This window comes from Amphibalanus amphitrite, unplaced genomic scaffold (assembly GCF_019059575.1).
Source record: "Amphibalanus amphitrite isolate SeventyFive unplaced genomic scaffold, NRLGWU_Aamphi_draft 001666F_arrow, whole genome shotgun sequence".
NCBI lineage: Eukaryota > Metazoa > Arthropoda > Thecostraca > Balanomorpha > Balanidae > Amphibalanus > Amphibalanus amphitrite.
Genome location: NW_024883159.1, coordinates 53,674 through 76,158, shown reverse-complemented (window position 1 = coordinate 76,158; position 22,485 = coordinate 53,674). Strand labels below are relative to the sequence as shown.

General features: G+C 52.9%; 1 protein-coding gene across 1 annotated transcript; it reads right to left on the bottom strand.

Annotated features, from left to right (window-relative positions):
* Positions 1-1,877: 1,877 nt before the first annotated feature.
* Positions 1,878-22,203, bottom strand: LOC122374516. Its single transcript, XM_043353312.1, has 2 exons — positions 19,908-22,203; positions 1,878-1,999 (listed from the first exon to the last, which is right to left on the bottom strand). The coding sequence occupies exons 1-2, from the start codon at positions 22,201-22,203 to the stop codon at positions 1,878-1,880; spliced, it is 2,418 nt and encodes an 805-aa protein (XP_043209247.1).
* Positions 22,204-22,485: the final 282 nt, after the last annotated feature.

The window sequence follows — 22,485 nt, the reverse complement described above, 5'->3', positions numbered from 1 at the left end:
GAATCCGGTGCTATTGGCCCCAGCTACGAACCAGATCAGTGGCCAACTAGTTAGTCATTCCCTGATATCTAAAATTTAAGATTTTACCTTCTCAGTGCACTTTAGGACTGAGTGCCGTCACTACAAAGCCATATTTTTTTTTTTTTAGAGAAACTTCCATGCACTTTCCGTCTACTTATGTGCCCAATAAGTCTTCATTATCCGATGAAGTGGCGTAGTCGTAAGATGTTATCGCGAGTTGAATCCTTCCAACAAACACCGTCATTTCTAATACCGTCTGAGGGCCCGGAGGGCCGGCGAAGCTCGAGCTGTGGCCGGGAACACCGCGGAGCCCAGCCCGCCGGCCTCTTACGCAGTCAACAGATTTGCATCTGCATCAAAACGCCACTTCTAGTTCCGACATTAGCATATGGAGAGGCGGGCGGTTGCAGTCTGTCATTTTTGAACGTTGCTCACATGGGTGCGAGGGAAGAGGCATCAAAAGTCGTGAGCAGTGCGGGCACTAAAAGGGCAACAAGTCGCTAATTGAACGGGATCCAACTCGTAATGTATACATCTGCTGGAGCTAGTGCTCGTAATACCGGTAGGCATTTGCAACAGCCTCTGTGAACTGTCGACTTTTATCGTCAGGATTTCGACTCTATCGCTAATACGAATTTACAACTCCCATCCAAGTCCGTCCCAGAGTTATTCAGCCAGCCAATGCGGCAGTTGGCTGGGGTCAAACGGTACGGATACCCACCAGTGCGACTGGGGGGGGGGGGGGGTGCGGCACCCCCAGGGCAGAGGGGACAGAGGCCCGGAGGAGGGAGGGAGCGGTAATGGTGAACGTGACATCGGCCCTGCGACCCGCCACTGGTCCGCTAATGGGCAGTCGACTGGTCCTCGAACAGACGACAGCGAGGGAGGGCACCACCGATGGCGGCGCGGCGATGGAACTCAACTAAAATGAGAGCCATCGTCAAACCAAGTTACTAGTTGTGCAGAAATGATTTTGTTTTTACATCCAATCGGTTTTCTTTTAGCAAAATGTCTCGATAACTAAGAACAATAAATGTAGGGTGCTTAAGTTGATCCAGTGGATTTCAGAGTTCCAGCCCGATAAGTGCCCCGATCGTCACAGCAGCAGATGGCGAGCGGTCTTTGACAAATATCATCTGGTGATAACTATTTGTAAACGAATGCATGTGACTTAAAAGAATAATTATCAACCGGGGTCATCAATAATTCAGACTCAAGATCTACCATGAAACAATTTATTTTGACGGCATCACACAACTTCCTCTCGAAAAATGTACGAAATCGTTAGAAATGAGAGCCCGAAACTGGACAGCCAGCGATCACATGACACGACTCCAACCATAGCGCATTGGGTTGCTATGAATCCATTGTGGAGATAACCCTCGTCTCTCCCGATAGAAAATGAGACTTTTGCGCCCAGCATCAACATTACCAACCGGCAGAAACACTTCTTCAGTGTTGCAAAATGCATCTATCAACGAATGATACTCCACAACCCACATGCGTCAGATGGTATCAGCATCACAGCGACATAACCACTGGAACACTCCCGAGTCTACTCAAATGCGGTCAATGTCAATTACAACTACGGCATATCTGAAACAATATAGTCCAGACAAATCATACCTGTCGGTAAGTGACTGCGTCAGCCAGGTTGGCCGTCATTCTACCGTCAAATATTGTGCGACGTGGCGCAGCAGAGGATAAAAGGCGTGCCAATTTTCTGCCGTGCACGACGTGAATTCATCCGACGGCTGTCACACAGTACGCCAGTTACGGTCAAATGAGGCGGGCAGTCGCGGTGCCCCCGGTCTAATAGCCAGCGGGGGAAGAGGGGGAGGCAGTGACGTACGCTTCTAGCGGTCCGGCTGCTGCTCCAGCAGATCCAGAAGCTGCTCACCCATGGTGACCGCTTCGTCGGCCTTCTCACAGTACTTGAGCAGCGACGCCGGCACCGCCTCCATACCGTAATAGGCGCCTGGGAGGCAAAGAAATCAGCCCGTCAGTGGTCAGGTTCTACCCACTAGAAGTCAGTCTTGGCTAGTCAGAGGTTAGCCTCGACCAGCCAGAGATTAGCTTTGACCATCAAAGGTCAACCTAGGATCAAGGTCTCTCGGGGTCCATCCAAGGGCACCTGACCGTTTCCCTGATCGCGACATCGCTACACAAGCTGAATTTCCAACACCGACAACCGTGACACTTCAACATTCGGACTCCATCCCGCGCCCACACCACTCTCCCAGACATTAACACATCTCTGTCACGTCTGCCCGCTGACCGGACACCAGCGCCCTCAGAGGCCGACCTCAGCCCACCAGAAGTCGCCCACGCTCAGCGGACGGCCAGACAGACGGAGCAATCAACACGGCGCCGATTACCCGGATTGGAACAATACATTGGACGCGACTCGGACACGACGGCGCCGACGGGTTGACCTATACGGACCGGCCTCGACTGGGACGGACGGCGGTGACGGACGGCAGATGTCGGAACAAGGCTGCGGCGGAAATATCACACATGGGGGGGGGGGGGAAGTAACACGGAGTGATATTGGATATTTGATACGGGAGGGACGAAGATAGATGGATGTGGAGCGAAGTGTGATATAGAGGAATATTGGAGATTAAAGCTGTAAGAAGTGATGTTCGAGAATGGTCAGTGTCAAAGTGGTGAGGTTAGAGAAGATATGAAAAAAAAAACATTGAGCAGAATAGAAGCGTGATCAAACATCCCCATAAACTTAATGAATATCAAAGCTGAACTCAGAAACGTCGGGTCTGAACAAGTTCTAACTTTTACGAGCTTCTAAATGCAGTATCTCTCTTTGTTTAATCGTGGTTAGCAAACTATGCTCTAGGGCCTTGAATACGAGAAGACGCGGCGGCAAACGGGTTAAACTGATCAGTTGTCTTCGACGTCACGAGCTAGATAAATAAATACCTACACTAGCACCACACTGACTGCATCTTTGAAGTCTTGACTCTTGACTGCTCTCATTCGTCATGCAACAGCATCTCCATGCATGAAGCATCACAGTGTAAGCGATATCACAATTTACTGAAGTGATGTCACTGAAGATGTCACAATCTTTTTCTTTTATCACCTGAATCTAAATCGTCGGGTAAATTTATTGCATTCGTTCCATGTCGCAACTTGTCGACAAACAAACAAACCGTTCGCAGTTATTTTTGGGAAGCCAAATAACGGCTTTTTTAGAAGAAAATGCAGCAAATGACGAGCAACGCCATCCAGTGCAAGCCAGCATCTGGCCCGCGGCAGCAGCGAGTACCGAGAAATGGTGCCGATATTAGGTCCATTAGCCGGCGTCGGGCCCCACATGTGACCCGTCACGGCCCAGTCACCGCTGCCGTCGGCCCAGAGCTGCTGTCGACCCTTACCACGTACCGACCCGACCCGCGGCGCCGCCGAGCAGTGCGCTGCGACAGGCCGGCGGCGGGTCTGACGCGCTACGCTCGGGATCAGCACAGCATGGCGCAGTGGTCCGTAAATATGCGCCATGGTGGTGGCAAGCCAGTCTCATAAGTCTGAGAATATTTGCATTTCTAGTTTAAATATCCATTTGAGTAGGATTTCGGGTTTTTTGAAACGCTCAGTTTTTGCAGCGAGCTTTTCCTGTTAGGGCTTGCGAGATAGCTGCGTGCACACATATCTCTTCAACATTGCGCGCCTCACAGGAATGCGGCTGATTCACGTGCTTTTGTGAGCGAGGTGCTTCCCTCCGGGAGAAATTCGCCGTCCCCATATGCTTAACACAGAGCCGAGCGGCGGCTGACAGGTGGCCGGCTCTCGGGAGATCGGCAGCCGACACTCGAAAAATCGACAAGCCGCCGCTGAATGCGCGTGCGGCAGTGCTGAGCCGAGTCGTTCCCACGGTCTGAGGTACCCCCAGTTTGAAGATTCGGCTGTAGAATATGTAGTTTTAAATACGTAGTTTGACGTACATCTCGGAAAAGTGAGATACGGCCAGAAATGAGTGTGGGTCCCTCCGTTCTGAAGATTCTGATCGACGCCGATTGAAATAATTCGCCGTGCATATCTCGGCTTATTGACGACCGATTGACACGGGATAAACACCGATCGATACCAAATGGCTCTGTGGGGGGGGGGGGGAGTAGAGTGGCAAGTTTTCCTACCCGACGAACCCGGAATTATCCCGAGGGGGTAGGTGTGGGAGTAGAGTCGGGGGAACGGGGGGGGCGAGTGCAAGTACCAAGTACTTTCGCAGTACCAAGCAAGTACCAAGTACTTATGGAAATACCAAGCAAGTACCAAGTACTTTGGCAAATACCGAGTACTTATGCAAATACCAAGCAAGTACCAAGTACTTTGGCAAGTACCGAGTACTTTGGCAAGTACCAAGCAAGTACCAAGTACTTTTGCAAGTTCAGCAAGTTTTTCGCCAATATCGAAGCTTCTAGACGTCCAATCGTCACCGGAAAAACACCATTCGATCCCAAATTTTCTCCCGAATCTCTTTATGGCCAAAGCGACGCGGAGCGAGCCAAGATATCTTGTTTAAATATTCATTTGAGTAGGATTGCGGGTTTTTTGAAACGCTCAGTTTTTGCAGCGAGCTTTTTCTCTTAGGGCTTGCGAGATAGCTGCGTGCACACATATCTCTTCAACATTGCGCGCCTCACAGGAATGCGGCTGAATCACGTGCTTTTGTGAGCGAGGTGCTTCCCTCCGGGAGAAATTCGCCGTCCCCATATGCTTAACACGGAGCCGAGCGGCGGCTAACAGGTGGCCGGCTCTCGGGAGATCGGCAGCCGACACTCGAAAAATCGACAAGCCGCCGCTGAATGCGCGTGCGGCAGTGCTGAGCCGAGTCGTTCCCACGGTCTGAGGTACCCCCAGTTTGAAGATTCGGCTGTAGAATATGTAGTTTTAAATACGTAGTTTGACGTACATCTCGGAAAAGTGAGATACGGCCAGAAATGAGTGTGGGTCCCTTCGTTCTGAAGATTCTGATCGACGCCGATTGAAATAATTCGCCGTGCATATCTCGGCTTATTGACGACCGATTGACACGGGATAAACACCGATCGATACCAAATGGCTCTGTGGGGGGGGGGGGGGGGGGGGGGGAGTAGAGTGGCAAGTTTTCCTACCCGACGAACCCGGAATTATCCCGAGGGGGTAGGTGTGGGAGTAGAGTCGGGGGAACGGGGGGGCGAGTGCAAGTACCAAGTACTTTCGCAAGTACCAAGCAAGTACCAAGTACTTTTACAAGTACCAAGCAAGTACCAAGTACTTATGGAAATACCAAGCATGTACCAAGTACTTTGGCAAATACCGAGTACTTATGCAAATACCAAGCAAGTACCAAGTACTTTGGCAAGTACCGAGTACTTTGGCAAGTACCAAGCAAGTGCCAAGTACTTTTGCAAGTTCAGCAAGTTTTTCGCCAATATCGAAGCTTCTAGACGTCCGATCGTCACCGGAAAAACACCATTCGATCCCAAATTTTCTCCCGAATCTTTTTATGGCCAAAGCGACGCGGAGCGAGCCAAGATATCTTGTTTAAATATCCATTTGACTAGGATTTGGGGTTTTTTGAAGCGCTGAGTTTTTGCAGCGAGCTTTTCCTGTTAGGGCTTGCGAGATACCCGCGGAAACACATATCTCTTCAGCATTGCGCGCCACACAGGAATGCGGCTGATTCACGTGCTTTTGTGAGCGAGGTGCTTCCCTCCGGGAGAAATTCGCCGTCCCCATATGCTTAACACAGAGCCGAGCGGCGGCTGACAGGTGGCCGGCTCTCGGGAGATCGGCAGCCGACACTCGAAAAATCGACAAGCCGCCGCTGAATGCGCGTGCGGCAGTGCTGAGCCGAGTCGTTCCCACGGTCTGAGGTACCCCCAGTTTGAAGATTCGGCTGTAGAATATGTAGTTTTAAATACGTAGTTTGACGTAAATCTCGGAAAAGTGAGATACGGCCAGAAATGAGTGTGGGTCCCTCCGTTCTGAAGATTCTGATCGACGCCGATTGAAATAATTCGCCGTGCATATCTCGGCTTATTGACGACCGATTGACACGGGATAAACACCGATCGATACCAAATGGCTCTGTGGGGGGTGGGGGGGGGGGGGAGTAGAGTGGCAAGTTTTCCTACCCTACGAACCCGGAATTATCCCGAGGGGGTAGGTGTGGGAGTAGAGTCGGGGGAACGGGGGGGCAAGTGCAAGTACCAAGTACTTTCGCAAGTACCAAGCAAGTACCAAGTACTTTTACAAGTACCAAGCAAGTACCAAGTACTTATGGAAATACCAAGCAAGTACCAAGTACTTTGGCAAATACCGAGTACTTATGCAAATACCAAGTACTTTTGCAAGTTCAGCAAGTTTTTCGCCAATATCGAAGCTTCTAGACGTCCGATCGTCACCGGAAAAACACCATTCAATCCCAAATTTTCTCCCGAATCTGTTTATGGCCAAAGCGACGCGGAGCGAGCCAAGATATCTTGTTATTTAAATATCCATTTGACTAGGATTTGGCGTTATTTGAAACGCTCAGTTTTTGCAGCGAGCTTTTCCTGTTAGGGCCTGCGAGATACCCGCGGAAACACATATCTCTTCAGCATTGCGCGCCACACAGGAATGCGGCTGATTCACGTGCTTTTGTGAGCGAGGTGCTTCCCTCCGGGAGAAATTCGCCGTCCCCATATGCTTAACACGGAGCCGAGCGGCGGCTGACAGGTGGCCGGCTCTCGGGAGATCGGCAGCCGACACTCGAAAAATCGACAAGCCGCCGCTGAATGCGCGTGCGAAGATGAGCGGGGTGCCGCCGTTCCGGAGAGACGGCTGGAAAATTCCACCGGCCGGCCCGGCGGCAGTGTGTTGGGCGGCGGGCGGCGGGGCGGGGTTTCCCCGTCCAGCGGCCGGCAGCGCTGAGCCGAGTCGTTCCCACGGTCTGGCGGCCAGCTGGGTGGGGGCGGGGTGGGGAGTGGGGCGGCCGATTGCCAGCCGCTTCTCCACGGGTAGGTGCTGCCACCTGCGCAGTAGTTCCACTGGCGGCCGCCAGGCCCGTGTGCGGGCCGTGCGCGGTAGTTCCGCCAGCGGCCGCCAGAGGTCACGCGCGTCGTGTCTAACCTGACGAAGCTACAAAAAGTTAGATAACTTTGATAAGAGGGACGGTAAAGCCACAATTCCAACGCTGAATGTTGGGCAAAAGCAAAGGGATCCAACACAGCCATCTGTATTTACTGTATTTACCCTTTTCTGTCAGCGATAAGCCCCAGCAATCGCACCGCTGTAAAACTCGCAAGCTGTTCACCGTGCAGGGTATTGCATTATAACCACCCACCGGCTCTCTCAACGTATGTGTAATCGCTTAATAGGTAGGACGCTAAAACAAGTTAGAAATGATAGGTAGGTGAAACAAAATACAAATTGGGAACAAGTATAATTCAAATTACAAATAATTCATTGGAACAAATCAAAATTATCTGAGACCAAGGCAAATTCGCAAAGTCTTTGATCGACTAAAGCCGTCTGATTTAAACGTCGGAAAGGAACAAGTTCTTTGCGGTATTTAGGCAAGTAAATACCAAGTACTTTGGCAGGTTTTCAGTACATTAGCAAGTTTTCAGTACATTACCAAGTAGCAGGTGATACAGCAAGCTGGCAGGTACTTTGGCAGGTTCAACAAGTTTTTCGTGAATATCTAAGCTTCTAGACGTCCGATTAACACGGGACGAACACCAATCGATCCCAAATTTTCTCCCTCATACTTTGATTGCCAAAGCGACGCGGAGCGAGCCAAGATATCTTGTTTAAATATCCATTTGAGTAGGATTTCGGGTTTTTTGAAGCGCTGAGTTTTTGCAGCGAGCTTTTCCTGTTAGGGCCTGCGAGATACCCGCGGAAACACATATCTCTTCAGCATTGCGCGCCACACAGGAATGCGGCTGATTCACGTGCTTTTGTGAGCGAGGTGCTTCCCTCCGGGAGAAATTCGCCGTCCCCATATGCTTAACACAGAGCCGAGCGGCGGCTGACAGGTGGCCGGCTCTCGCGAGATCGGCAGCCGACACTCGAAAAATCGACAAGCCGCCGCTGAATGCGCGTGCGGCAGTGCTGAGCCGAGTCGTTCCCACGGTCTGAGGTACCCCCAGTTTGAAGATTCGGCTGTAGAATATGTAGTTTTAAATACGTAGTTTGACGTACATCTCGGAAAAGTGAGATACGGCCAGAAATGAGTGTTGGTCCCTACTTTCTGAAGATTCTGATCGACGCCGATTGAAATAATTCGCCGTGCATATCTCGGCTTATTGACGACCGATTGACACGGGATCAACACCGATCGATACCAAATGGCTCTGTGGGGGGTGGGGGGGGGGGGGGGAGTAGAGTGGCAAGTTTTCCTACCCGACGAACCCGGAATTATCCCGAGGGGGTAGGTGTGGGAGTAGAGTCGGGGGAACGGGGGGGCAAGTGCAAGTACCAAGTACTTTCGCAAGTACCAAGCAAGTACCAAGTACTTTTACAAGTACCAAGCAAGTACCAAGTACTTATGGAAATACCAAGCAAGTACCAAGTACTTTGGCAAATACCGAGTACTTATGCAAATACCAAGTACTTTTGCAAGTTCAGCAAGTTTTTCGCCAATATCGAAGCTTCTAGACGTCCGATCGTCACCGGAAAAACACCATTCAATCCCAAATTTTCTCCCGAATCTGTTTATGGCCAAAGCGACGCGGAGCGAGCCAAGATATCTTGTTTAAATATCCATTTGAGTAGGATTTCGGGTTTTTTGAAGCGGTCAGTTTTTGCAGCGAGCTTTTCCTGTTAGGGCTTGCGAGATACCCGCGGAAACACATATCTCTTCAGCATTGCGCGCCACACAGGAATGCGGCTGATTCACGTGCTTTAGTGAGCGAGGTGCTTCCCTCCGGGAGAAATTCGCCGTCCCCATATGCTTAACACAGAGCCGAGCGGCGGCTGACAGGTGGCCGGCTCTCGGAAGATCGGCAGCCGACACTCGAAAAATCGACAAACCGCCGCTGAATGCGCGTGCGGCAGTGCTGAGCCGAGTCGTTCCCACGGTCTGGCGGCCAGCTGGGTGGGGGCGGGGTGGGGAGTGGGGCGGCCGATTGCCAGCCGCTTCTCCACGGGCAGGTGCTGCCATCTGCGCAGTAGTTCCACTGGCGGCCGCCAGGCCCGTGCGGCAAGCGGGCCGTCTGCTTTAAACGTCGGAAAGAATCAAGTTCTTTGCGGTATTTAGGCAAGTAAATACCAAGTATTTTAGAACAAGTTCTTTGCGGTATTTAGGCAAGTAAATACCTTTGGCAGGTTTTCAGTACATTAGCAAGTTTTCAGTACATTACCAAGTAGCAGGTGATACAGCAAGCTGAAAGTTCAACAAGTTTTTCGCAAATATCTAAGCTTCTAGACGTCCGATCAACACGGGACGAACACCAATCGGTCCCAAATTTTCTCCTTAATCATTTTATGGCCAACGCGACGCGGAGCGAGCCAAGATATCTTGTTTAAATATCCATTTGACTAGGATTTGGCGTTATTTGAAACGCTCAGTTTTTGCAGCGAGCTTTTCCTGTTAGGGCCTGCGAGATACCCGCGGAAACACATATCTCTTCAGCATTGCGCGCCACACAGGAATGCGGCTGATTCACGTGCTTTTGTGAGCGAGGTGCTTCCCTCCGGGAGAAATTCGCCGTCCCCATATGCTTAACACAGAGCCGAGCGGCGGCTGACAGGTGGCCGGCTCTCGGGAGATCGGCAGCCGACACTCGAAAAATCGACAACCCGCCGCTGAATGCGCGTGCGGCAGTGCTGAGCCGAGTCGTTCCCACGGTCTGAGGTACCCCCAGTTTGAAGATTCGGCCTTAGAATATGTAGTTTTAAATACGTAGTTTGACGTACATCTCGGAAAAGTGAGATACGGCCAGAAATGAGTGTGGGTCCCTCCGTTCTGAAGATTCTGATCGACGCCGATTGAAATAATTCGCCGTGCATATCTCGGCTTATTGACGACCGATTGACACGGGATAAACACCGATCGATACCAAATGGCTCTGTGTGTGTGTGGGGGGGGGGGAGGGGGTAGAGTGGCAAGTTTTCCTACCCGACGAACCCGGAATTATCCCGAGGGGGTAGGTGTGGGAGTAGAGTCGGGGGAACGGGGGGGGGGGCGAGTGCAAGTACCAAGTACTTTCGCAAGTACCAAGCAAGTACCAAGTACTTTTACAAGTACCAAGCAAGTACCAAGTACTTATGCAAATACCAAGCAAGTACCAAGTACTTTGGCAAATACCGAGTACTTATGCAAATACCAAGCAAGTACCAAGTACTTTGGCAAGTACCGAGTACTTTGGCAAGTACCAAGCAAGTACCAAGTACTTTTGCAAGTTCAACAAGTTTTTCGTGAATATCTAAGCTTCTAGACGTCCGATTAACACGGGACGAACACCAATCGATCCCAAATTTTCTCCCTCATACTTTGATTGCCAAAGCGACGCGGAGCGAGCCAAGATATCTTGTTTAAATATCCATTTGACTAGGATTTGGCGTTATTTGAAACGCTCAGTTTTTGCAGCGAGCTTTTCCTGTTAGGGCCTGCGAGATACCCGCGGAAACACATATCTCTTCAGCATTGCGCGCCACACAGGAATGCGGCTGATTCACGTGCTTTTGTGAGCGAGGTGCTTCCCTCCGGGAGAAATTCGCCGTCCCCATATGCTTAACACAGAGCCGAGCGGCGGCTGACAGGTGGCCGGCTCTCGGGAGATCGGCAGCCGACACTCGAAAAATCGACAACCCGCCGCTGAATGCGCGTGCGGCAGTGCTGAGCCGAGTCGTTCCCACGGTCTGAGGTACCCCCAGTTTGAAGATTCGGCCTTAGAATATGTAGTTTTAAATACGTAGTTTGACGTACATCTCGGAAAAGTGAGATACGGCCAGAAATGAGTGTGGGTCCCTCCGTTCTGAAGATTCTGATCGACGCCGATTGAAATAATTCGCCGTGCATATCTCGGCTTATTGACGACCGATTGACACGGGATAAACACCGATCGATACCAAATGGCTCTGTGTGTGTGTGGGGGGGGGAGGGGGTAGAGTGGCAAGTTTTCCTACCCGACGAACCCGGAATTATCCCGAGGGGGTAGGTGTGGGAGTAGAGTCGGGGGAACGGGGGGGGGGCGAGTGCAAGTACCAAGTACTTTCGCAAGTACCAAGCAAGTACCAAGTACTTTTACAAGTACCAAGCAAGTACCAAGTACTTATGCAAATACCAAGCAAGTACCAAGTACTTTGGCAAATACCGAGTACTTATGCAAATACCAAGCAAGTACCAAGTACTTTGGCAAGTACCGAGTACTTTGGCAAGTACCAAGCAAGTACCAAGTACTTTTGCAAGTTCAACAAGTTTTTCGTGAATATCTAAGCTTCTAGACGTCCGATTAACACGGGACGAACACCAATCGATCCCAAATTTTCTCCCTCATACTTTGATTGCCAAAGCGACGCGGAGCGAGCCAAGATATCTTGTTTAAATATCCATTTGAGTAGGATTGCGGGTTTTTTGAAGCGCTGAGTTTTTGCAGCGAGCTTTTTCTCTTAGGGCCTGCGAGATACCCGCGGAAACACATATCTCTTCAACATTGCGCGTGAGATGGAATGCGGCTGAATTCACGTGCGATTGTGAGTGAGGTACCCCCAGTTGGAAGATTCGGCTGTAGAATACGTAGTTTTAAATACGTAGTTTGACGTAGATCTCGGAAAAGTGAGATACCCCATATGCTTAACACAGAGCCGAGCGGCGGCTGACAGGTGGCCGGCTCTCGGGAGATCGGCAGCCGACACTCGAAAAATCGACAACCCGCCGCTGAATGCGCGTGCGGCAGTGCTGAGCCGAGTCGTTCCCACGGTCTGGCGGCCAGCTGGGTGGGGGCGGGGTGGGGAGTGGGGCGGCCGATTGCCAGCCGCTTCTCCACGGGCAGGTGCTGCCACCTGGGCAGTAGTTCCACTGGCGGCCGCCAGGCCCGTGCGGCAAGCGGGCCGTGCGCGGTAGTTCCGCCAGCGGCCGCCAGATGGATACCGCCGCGCGCGTCGTGTCTAACCTGACGAAGCTACGAAAAGTTAGATAACTTTAATAAGAGGGACGGTAAAGCCACAATTCCAACGCTGAATGCGCCAGATGGATACCGCCGCGCGCGTCGTGTCTAACCTGACGAAGCTACAAAAAGTGAGATAACTTTAATAAGAGGGACGGTAAAGCCACAATTCCAACGCTGAATGTTGGGCAAAAGCAAAGGGATCCAACACAGCCATCTGTATTTACTGTATTTACCCTTTTCAGTCAGCGATAAGCCCCAGCAATCGCACCGCTGCAAAACTCGCAAGCTGTTCACCGTGCAGGGTATTGCATTATAACCACCCACCGGCTCTTTCAGCGTAAGTGTAATCGCTTAATAGGTAGGACGCAAAAAGCATGTGAGAAATGATAGGTAGGTGAAACAGAATACGAATTGGAATTAACCATAACTCAAATTGCAAACAATTCAATGAAAACAAATTAAAACAAACTGAGACCAAGGGAAATTTGGAAAGTCTTTGGTCGGCTTAAGACGTCTGATATAAACGTCGGAAAGGAACAATTTCTTTGCGGTATTTAGGCAAGTAAATACCAAGTATTTGAAAGATTCTGATCGGCGCCGATTGAAATAATTCGCCGTGCATATCTCGGCTTATTGGCGACCGATTGACACGGGACAAACACCGATCGATACCAAATGGCTCTGTGGCGAGGGGGGGATAGAGTGGCAAGTTTTCCTACCCGACGAACCCGGAATTATCCCGAGGGGGTAGGGATGGGAGTAGAGTCGGGGAACGGGGGGGGGGGGGGCAAGTAGAGTGGCAAGCTTTCCTACCCGACAAGTACCAAGCAAGTACCAAGTACTTTTACAAGTACCAAGCAAGTACCAAGTACTTATGCAAATACCAAGCAAGTACCAAGTACTTTGGCAAATACCGAGTACTTATGCAAATACCAAGCAAGTACCAAGTACTTTGGCAAGTACCGAGTACTTTGGCAAGTACCGAGTACTTTGGCAAGTACCGAGTACTTTGGCAAGTACCAAGCAAGTACCAAGTACTTTTGCAAGTTCAGCAAGTTTTTCGCCAATATCGAAGCTTCTAGACGTCCGAACGTCACCGGAAAAACACCATTCGATCCCAAATTTTCTCCCGAATCTTTTTATGGCCAAAGCGACGCGGAGCGAGCCAAGATATCTTGTTTAAATATCCATTTGAGTAGGATTGCGGGTTTTTTGAAGCGCTGAGTTTTTGCAGCGAGCTTTTTCTCTTAGGGCCTGCGAGATACCCGCGGAAACACATATCTCTTCAGCATTGCGCGCCACACAGGAATGCGGCTGATTCACGTGCTTTTGTGAGCGAGGTGCTTCCCTCCGGGAGAAATTCGCCGTCCCCATATGCTTAACACGGAGCCGAGCGGCGGCTGACAGGTGGCCGGCTCTCGGGAGATCGGCAGCCGACACTCGAAAAATCGACAAGCCGCCGCTGAATGCGCGTGCGAAGATGAGCGGGGTGCCGCCGTTCCGGAGAGACGGCTGGAAAATTCCACCGGCCGGCCCGGCGGCAGTGTGTTGGGCGGCGGGCGGCGGGGCGGGGTTTCCCCGTCCAGCGGCCGGCAGCGCTGAGCCGAGTCGTTCCCACGGTCTGGCGGCCAGCTGGGTGGGGGCGGGGTGGGGAGTGGGGCGGCCGATTGCCAGCCGCTTCTCCACGGGTAGGTGCTGCCACCTGCGCAGTAGTTCCACTGGCGGCCGCCAGGCCCGTGTGCGGGCCGTGCGCGGTAGTTCCGCCAGCGGCCGCCAGAGGTCACGCGCGTCGTGTCTAACCTGACGAAGCTACAAAAAGTTAGATAACTTTGATAAGAGGGACGGTAAAGCCACAATTCCAACGCTGAATGTTGGGCAAAAGCAAAGGGATCCAACACAGCCATCTGTATTTACTGTATTTACCCTTTTCTGTCAGCGATAAGCCCCAGCAATCGCACCGCTGTAAAACTCGCAAGCTGTTCACCGTGCAGGGTATTGCATTATAACCACCCACCGGCTCTCTCTACGTATGTGTAATCGCTTAATAGGTAGGACGCTAAAACAAGTTAGAAATGATAGGTAGGTGAAACAAAATACAAATTGGGAACAAGTATAATTCAAATTACAAATAATTCATTGGAACAAATCAAAATTATCTGAGACCAAGGCAAATTCGCAAAGTCTTTGATCGACTAAAGACGTCTGATTTAAACGTCGGAAAGGAACAAGTTCTTTGCGGTATTTAGGCAAGTAAATACCAAGTACTTTGGCAGGTTTTCAGTACATTAGCAAGTTTTCAGTACATTACCAAGTAGCAGGTGATACAGCAAGCTGGCAGGTACTTTGGCAGGTTCAACAAGTTTTTCGTGAATATCTAAGCTTCTAGACGTCCGATTAACACGGGACGAACACCAATCGATCCCAAATTTTCTCCCTCATACTTTGATTGCCAAAGCGACGCGGAGCGAGCCAAGATATCTTGTTTAAATATCCATTTGAGTAGGATTGCGGGTTTTTTGAAGTGCTCAGTTTTTGCAGCGAGCTTTTTCTCTTAGGGCTTGCGAGATACCCGCGGAAACACATATCTCTTCAGCATTGCGCGCCACACAGGAATGCGGCTGATTCACGTGCTTTTGTGAGCGAGGTGCTTCCCTCCGGGAGAAATTCGCCGTCCCCATATGCTTAACACAGAGCCGAGCGGCGGCTGACAGGTGGCCGGCTCTCGGGAGATCGGCAGCCGACACTCGAAAAATCGACAAACCGCCGCTGAATGCGCGTGCGAAAATGAGCGGGGTACCGCCGTTCCGGAGAGACGGCTGGAAAATTCCACCGGCCGGCCCGGCGGCAGTGTGTCGGGCGGCGGGCGGCGGGGCGGGGTTTCCCCGTCCAGCGGCCGGCAGCGCTGAGCCGAGTCGTTCCCACGGTCTGGCGGCCAGCTGGGTGGGGGCGGGGTGGGGAGTGGGGCGGCCGATTGCCAGCCGCTTCTCCACGGGCAGGTGCTGCCACCTGCGCAGTAGTTCCACTGGCGGCCGCCAGGCCCGTGCGGCAAGCGGGCAATGCGCGGTAGTTCCGCCAGCGGCCACCAGATGGATACCGCCGCGCGCGTCGTGTCTAACCTGACGAAGCTACAAAAAGTTAGATAACTTTAATAAGAGGGACGGTAAAGCCACAATTCCAACGCTGAATGTTGGGCAAAAGCAAAGGGATCCAACACAGCCATCTGTATTTACTGTATTTACCCTTTTCAGTCAGCGATAAGCCCCAGCAATCGCACCGCTGCAAAACTCGCAAGCTGTTCACCGTGCAGGGTATTGCATTATAAGCACCCACCGGCTCTTTCGACGTAAGTGTAATCGCTTAATAGGTAGGACGCAAAAAGTATGTGGGAAATGATAGGTAGGTGAAACAAAATACGAATTGGCATTAAGCATAACTCAAACTGCAAACATTCATTGAAAACAAATTAAAACGAACTGAGACCAAGGGAAATTTTGAAAGTCTTTGGTCGTCTTAAGACGTCTGATTTAAACTCTTTGCGGTATTTAGGCCCGCAAGTAAATACCTTTGGCAGGTTTTCAGTACATTAGCAAGTTTTCAGTACATTACCAAGTAGCAGGTGATACAGCAAGCTGGCAGGTACTTTGGCAAGTTCAACAAGTTTTTCGTGAATATCTAAGCTTCTAGACGTCCGATTAACACGGGACGAACACCAATCGATCCCAAATTTTCTCCCTCATACTTTGATTGCCAAAGCGACGCGGAGCGAGCCAAGATATCTTGTTTAAATATCCATTTGAGTAGGATTGCGGGTTTTTTGAATTGCTCAGTTTTTGCAGCGAGCTTTTTCTCTTAGGGCCTGCGAGATACCCGCGGAAACACATATCTCTTCAACATTGCGCGCCTCACAGGAATGCGGCTGATTCACGTGCGATTGTGAGCGAGGTGCTTCCCTCCGGGAGAAATTCGCCGTCCCCATATGCTTAACACAGAGCCGAGCGGCGGCTGACAGGTGGCCGGCTCTCGCGAGATCGGCAGCCGACACTCGAAAAATCGACAAGCCGCCGCTGAATGCGCGTGCGGCAGTGCTGAGCCGAGTCGTTCCCACGGTCTGAGGTACCCCCAGTTTGAAGATTCGGCTGTAGAATATGTAGTTTTAAATACGTAGTTTGACGTACATCTCGGAAAAGTGAGATACGGCCAGAAATGAGTGTTGGTCCCTACTTTCTGAAGATTCTGATCGACGCCGATTGAAATAATTCGCCGTGCATATCTCGGCTTATTGACGACCGATTGACACGGGATCAACACCGATCGATACCAAATGGCTCTGTGGGGGGGGGGGAGTAGAGTGGCAAGTTTTCCTACCCGACGAACCCGGAATTATCCCGAGGGGGTAGGTGTGGGAGTAGAGTCGGGGGAACGGGGGGGGGGCGAGTGCAAGTACCAAGTACTTTCGCAAGTACCAAGCAAGTACCAAGTACTTTTACAAGTACCAAGCAAGTACCAAGTACTTATGGAAATACCAAGCAAGTACCAAGTACTTTGGCAAATACCGAGTACTTATGCAAATACCAAGCAAGTACCAAGTACTTTGGCAAGTACCGAGTACTTTGGCAAGTACCAAGCAAGTACCAAGTACTTTTGCAAGTTCAGCAAGTTTTCGCCAATATCGAAGCTTCTAGACGTCCGATCATCACCGGAAAAACACCATTCGATCCCAAATTTCCTCCCGAATCTTTTTATGGCCAACGCGACGCGGAGCGAGCCAAGATATCTTGTTTAAATATCCATTTGACTAGGATTTGGCGTTATTTGAAACGCTCAGTTTTTGCAGCGAGCTTTTCCTGTTAGGGCCTGCGAGATACCCGCGGAAACACATATCTCTTCAGCATTGCGCGCCACACAGGAATGCGGCTGATTCACGTGCTTTTGTGAGCGAGGTGCTTCCCTCCGGGAGAAATTCGCCGTCCCCATATGCTTAACACAGAGCCGAGCGGCGGCTGACAGGTGGCCGGCTCTCGGGAGATCGGCAGCCGACACTCGAAAAATCGACAACCCGCCGCTGAATGCGCGTGCGGCAGTGCTGAGCCGAGTCGTTCCCACGGTCTGAGGTACCCCCAGTTTGAAGATTCGGCCTTAGAATATGTAGTTTTAAATACGTAGTTTGACGTACATCTCGGAAAAGTGAGATACGGCCAGAAATGAGTGTGGGTCCCTCCGTTCTGAAGATTCTGATCGACGCCGATTGAAATAATTCGCCGTGCATATCTCGGCTTATTGACGACCGATTGACACGGGATAAACACCGATCGATACCAAATGGCTCTGTGTGTGTGTGGGGGGGGGGAGGGGGTAGAGTGGCAAGTTTTCCTACCCGACGAACCCGGAATTATCCCGAGGGGGTAGGTGTGGGAGTAGAGTCGGGGGAACGGGGGGGGGGCGAGTGCAAGTACCAAGTACTTTCGCAAGTACCAAGCAAGTACCAAGTACTTTTACAAGTACCAAGCAAGTACCAAGTACTTATGCAAATACCAAGCAAGTACCAAGTACTTTGGCAAATACCGAGTACTTATGCAAATACCAAGCAAGTACCAAGTACTTTGGCAAGTACCGAGTACTTTGGCAAGTACCAAGCAAGTACCAAGTACTTTTGCAAGTTCAACAAGTTTTTCGTGAATATCTAAGCTTCTAGACGTCCGATTAACACGGGACGAACACCAATCGATCCCAAATTTTCTCCCTCATACTTTGATTGCCAAAGCGACGCGGAGCGAGTCAAGATATCTTGTTTAAATATCCATTTGAGTAGGATTGCGGGTTTTTTGAAGCGCTGAGTTTTTGCAGCGAGCTTTTTCTCTTAGGGCCTGCGAGATACCCGCGGAAACACATATCTCTTCAGCATTGCGCGCCACACAGGAATGCGGCTGATTCACGTGCTTTTGTGAGCGAGGTGCTTCCCTCCGGGAGAAATTCGCCGTCCCCATATGCTTAACACGGAGCCGAGCGGCGGCTGACAGGTGGCCGGCTCTCGGGAGATCGGCAGCCGACACTCGAAAAATCGACAAGCCGCCGCTGAATGCGCGTGCGAAGATGAGCGGGGTGCCGCCGTTCCGGAGAGACGGCTGGAAAATTCCACCGGCCGGCCCGGCGGCAGTGTGTTGGGCGGCGGGCGGCGGGGCGGGGTTTCCCCGTCCAGCGGCCGGCAGCGCTGAGCCGAGTCGTTCCCACGGTCTGGCGGCCAGCTGGGTGGGGGCGGGGTGGGGAGTGGGGCGGCCGATTGCCAGCCGCTTCTCCACGGGTAGGTGCTGCCACCTGCGCAGTAGTTCCAATGGCGGCCGCCAGGCCCGTGTGCGGGCCGTGCGCGGTAGTTCCGCCAGCGGCCGCCAGAGGTCACGCGCGTCGTGTCTAACCTGACGAAGCTACAAAAAGTTAGATAACTTTGATAAGAGGGACGGTAAAGCCACAATTCCAACGCTGAATGTTGGGCAAAAGCAAAGGGATCCAACACAGCCATCTGTATTTACTGTATTTACCCTTTTCTGTCAGCGATAAGCCCCAGCAATCGCACCGCTGTAAAACTCGCAAGCTGTTCACCGTGCAGGGTATTGCATTATAACCACCCACCGGCTCTCTCAACGTATGTGTAATCGCTTAATAGGTAGGACGCTAAAACAAGTTAGAAATGATAGGTAGGTGAAACAAAATACAAATTGGGAACAAGTATAATTCAAATTACAAATAATTCATTGGAACAAATCAAAATTATCTGAGACCAAGGCAAATTCGCAAAGTCTTTGATCGACTAAAGCCGTCTGATTTAAACGTCGGAAAGGAACAAGTTCTTTGCGGTATTTAGGCAAGTAAATACCAAGTACTTTGGCAGGTTTTCAGTACATTAGCAAGTTTTCAGTACATTACCAAGTAGCAGGTGATACAGCAAGCTGGCAGGTACTTTGGCAGGTTCAACAAGTTTTTCGTGAATATCTAAGCTTCTAGACGTCCGATTAACACGGGACGAACACCAATCGATCCCAAATTTTCTCCCTCATACTTTGATTGCCAAAGCGACGCGGAGCGAGCCAAGATATCTTGTTTAAATATCCATTTGAGTAGGATTTCGGGTTTTTTGAAGCGCTGAGTTTTTGCAGCGAGCTTTTCCTGTTAGGGCTTGCGAGATACCCGCGGAAACACATATCTCTTCAGCATTGCGCGCCACACAGGAATGCGGCTGATTCACGTGCTTTTGTGAGCGAGGTGCTTCCCTCCGGAAGAAATTCGCCGTCCCCATATGCTTAACACAGAGCCGAGCGGCGGCTGACAGGTGGCCGGCTCTCGGGAGATCGGCAGCCGACACTCGAAAAATCGACAAGCCGCCGCTGAATGCGCGTGCGGCAGTGCTGAGCCGAGTCATTCCCACGGTCTGAAGTACCCCAGTTTGAAGATTCGGCTGTAGAATATGTAGTTTTAAATACGTAGTTTGACGTACATCTCGGAAAAGTGAGATACGGCCAGAAATGAGTGTGGGTCCCTCCGTTCTGAAGATTCTGATCGACGCCGATTGAAATAATTCGCCGTGCATATCTCGGCTTATTGACGACCGATTGACACGGGATAAACACCGATCGATACCATATGGCTCTGTGGGGGGGGGGGGGGAGTAGAGTGGCAAGTTTTCCTACCCGACGAACCCGGAATTATCCCGAGGGGGTAGGTGTGGGAGTAGAGTCGGGGGAACGGCACACACGCGGCCATCGACCGTGCGGAGGTGCTCGTAAGAGCGCGGACCTCGGACGCTGTGAAGGAGCAGGCGAAGAAAGAAAACTTCGCCCGCGCGCGGCGTCGTGGTGTACACGCGCGACAGAGTCTCAGAGGCAACCACGCCCGGCACCTCGGGGTGAGGCTGGCCACGGACGCGGCGTTTCCAGTGGGCCGGACGGGCGTCTGCGCCCCGGCCGCGTCGCACCTGCCACGTGTAGTATCGCGGCACCTCTGGGTAGAGGAGTGTCGCCGCGAACGCGTCACGCTGGCACAGCTCAAAGAAGGCTGTGAGCATGGATGGATTAGCCTGCTCGCCCGCGATGACCGCTTCCAGGTTTTCGTCGCCGCGGAACACGACACGTCTCTCGTCGTCACCGAGATGCAGCTGCAGCCGCTGGACCGGCGGATGATGGACGTGGACTGGTCGGTCGAGCAGCCGCCACGCTGCCTCCATGGATCCCAGGTACCGGCTGTTCTGATACTGGGTCACCTCGTCAACCACGCCGTCGGGCTGCACGGCGAACATGATCCTATCCGAGCCCTTGGTGACGTACTTGATGCAGTAGCGGATCGCTCCCATCGCGTGCGTGATCAGCTCGACGTTGACGTGTGAGTCCAGCGCGCGAAGGATGTGCGGATTGTAGGGAACGATCCAGCGGTTGTCGATTTCCACACCGCGCCGTCCGGGCGTCCGCGCACGTTGACCGCCGTCCTCCGGCGCGCGCCGCCTGTACTTGGGATAGCTGCGCTCTGGCAGCTCTGTGGCCTCCAGATACGGGCGCGGATAGCCGACGCTACAGCGGCCGTCCTTCATGCAGACCGCCTGCGGGTTCAGCGCGCCGCACGGACCATGCACCATCTTGGTGCAGACGATCGCGTGCAGTTCCGGATCGGTCTCGGGATCTGGCAGCTCAGCGCACACGCACGTGTCCACGTCTTCGGCGCGAGGTTTGTCGGCGGGCACGACCCACAGCAGAAGGTGAGCGTGCGGCAGGCCACGCTTCTGCCACTCAATCGTGTGCAGAATGGCCCGCTGTCGACCCAGGATGCCGCCCCGCAGCTGCTTCAGCAGCGCCTGCAGCTTGAGGTCAAACACCTGACTGACAACGTCAGGGTGGTCGCACGGCCGATCGTAGTCGCCCGGCCTCTCTCCCGGGTAGAGGGTGCGCAGAGTTTGCTCAATCTCTGGCCAGGCCGGGTTGCACGTCACGGTGATGAAAAAGTCGGCGGCGCCAAAGTCTCGAACGTAGCAGAGAGCGTCTTGTAGTTTGGCCATCATGAAGCGCGGACTACTCGTTACGGATGCCGGCAGCACCACGCGCCGTCCGACGGCTCGGCCGTGCTCCTCGCCGTCAGCCAGCGCGTCTCGCACGCCGCGGATGGTCTCGGCGCGGAAGCCGTTGAAGCCGTCCTGGTTCGCGCGCACATACGACAGACGACTCGACTCAGCTTTTGCCTCAGTGTCCACCAGGTACTGTTGAAACAGCCGGCCCCCTCGCGGAATGAGATTGAAATGACCCGGTCGGAAGCGCATGTGGAACGCACCATACTGACGGATTGTGACGCCGCGCTCGGCCTTCAGCTCGAGCGACCACCCGTCCGTGCCGCGCGGGTGCAGCAGCACATAGAGCAGCGGGTCGTACTGGCGGCTCAGTTCGTCGATGCGGAACAGTTGTCCGCCGCGCTCGCGAACGACGATGTCGCGCCGGCCCCCCATCTCATTGGGCATCAGGACCGCCACTTCGCGACCGATCGGTAGATTGAACCGGCGCTCGTGCTCCGACAGCGGCCGGTGTTCGGCCGACAACACGATCCGGCAGTTCGGCACACCGCGCGCCATCAGCAGAGCCGGCTGGAGCGCACGCACGTAGTTGTTGTGCTCGTGCAGCATGCCCAAAAGGATGTCGAGAACGGCTCTGTCGAGGCCGCCACACATGGTGGCACGTCGCGCGGTGGCCTCGTCTGCGTCGAGGAAATACACCTGCATGAACTGCTCCTCGCCGCCGCGAGCGGGCAGTAGAGATCCCATACGATGACACACGCTACCCTGAACGGTGAAAGCCGCGTGATACGCCCCGTCGTGTCGGACGACGTTGCACCCCATACTGGCCAGCTGGAAGGCCGTGTTGTAAGCGCGAATTTTGCCCCGAAACTCGTCATAGAACGCCGTGCCGGGGGTCATCAGCTCCACCATCTCGTCCGGCGGCGGGGGATGGAAGTCAAGCTGCACCTTGCCCTGATGGCAACAGGCGCCTGCGGGCTCGGCACGCCAGCGCAGCGCTCCACAATGGGCACAGACGGTGTCCATTCGGCCCAGCTGCATGCCAGCCGGCGGCTCGAACTCGGCGGGGACATAATTGCGAGCCAGCAGGTGCTGGTCGCCTCGACGACGGGCGGGCGCGTCCACCGGAGCCTGTCCATCAGCGCCCCCCACTGCCTCCGCGTCGTGCGCATCGGCCGCGGGCTGGCGGGCCGCTGCGCCGTCTGGCGCATCGACCGCTGCCGCCTCCACAGCGTCTACAGCATCATCGGGCGTGTGGGGCGCCTCCTCTCCTACAGCGCCGCCCACTGCCTCCGCGTCGGGCGCATCGGCCGCGGGCCGGCG

What these genes read in the sequence shown, in the direction of transcription:
- LOC122374516 (XM_043353312.1), bottom strand. Translation starts at nt 22,203, where the DNA reads ATGCAGCTGGGCCGAATGGACACCGTCTGTGCCCATTGTGGAGCGCTG. An exon ending in GCTCCTTCACAGCGTCCGAG is followed by an intron (nt 2,000 to 19,907) that starts GTCCGCGCTCTT and finishes TTTGCCTCCCAG; the next exon opens with GCGCCTATTACGGTATGGAG.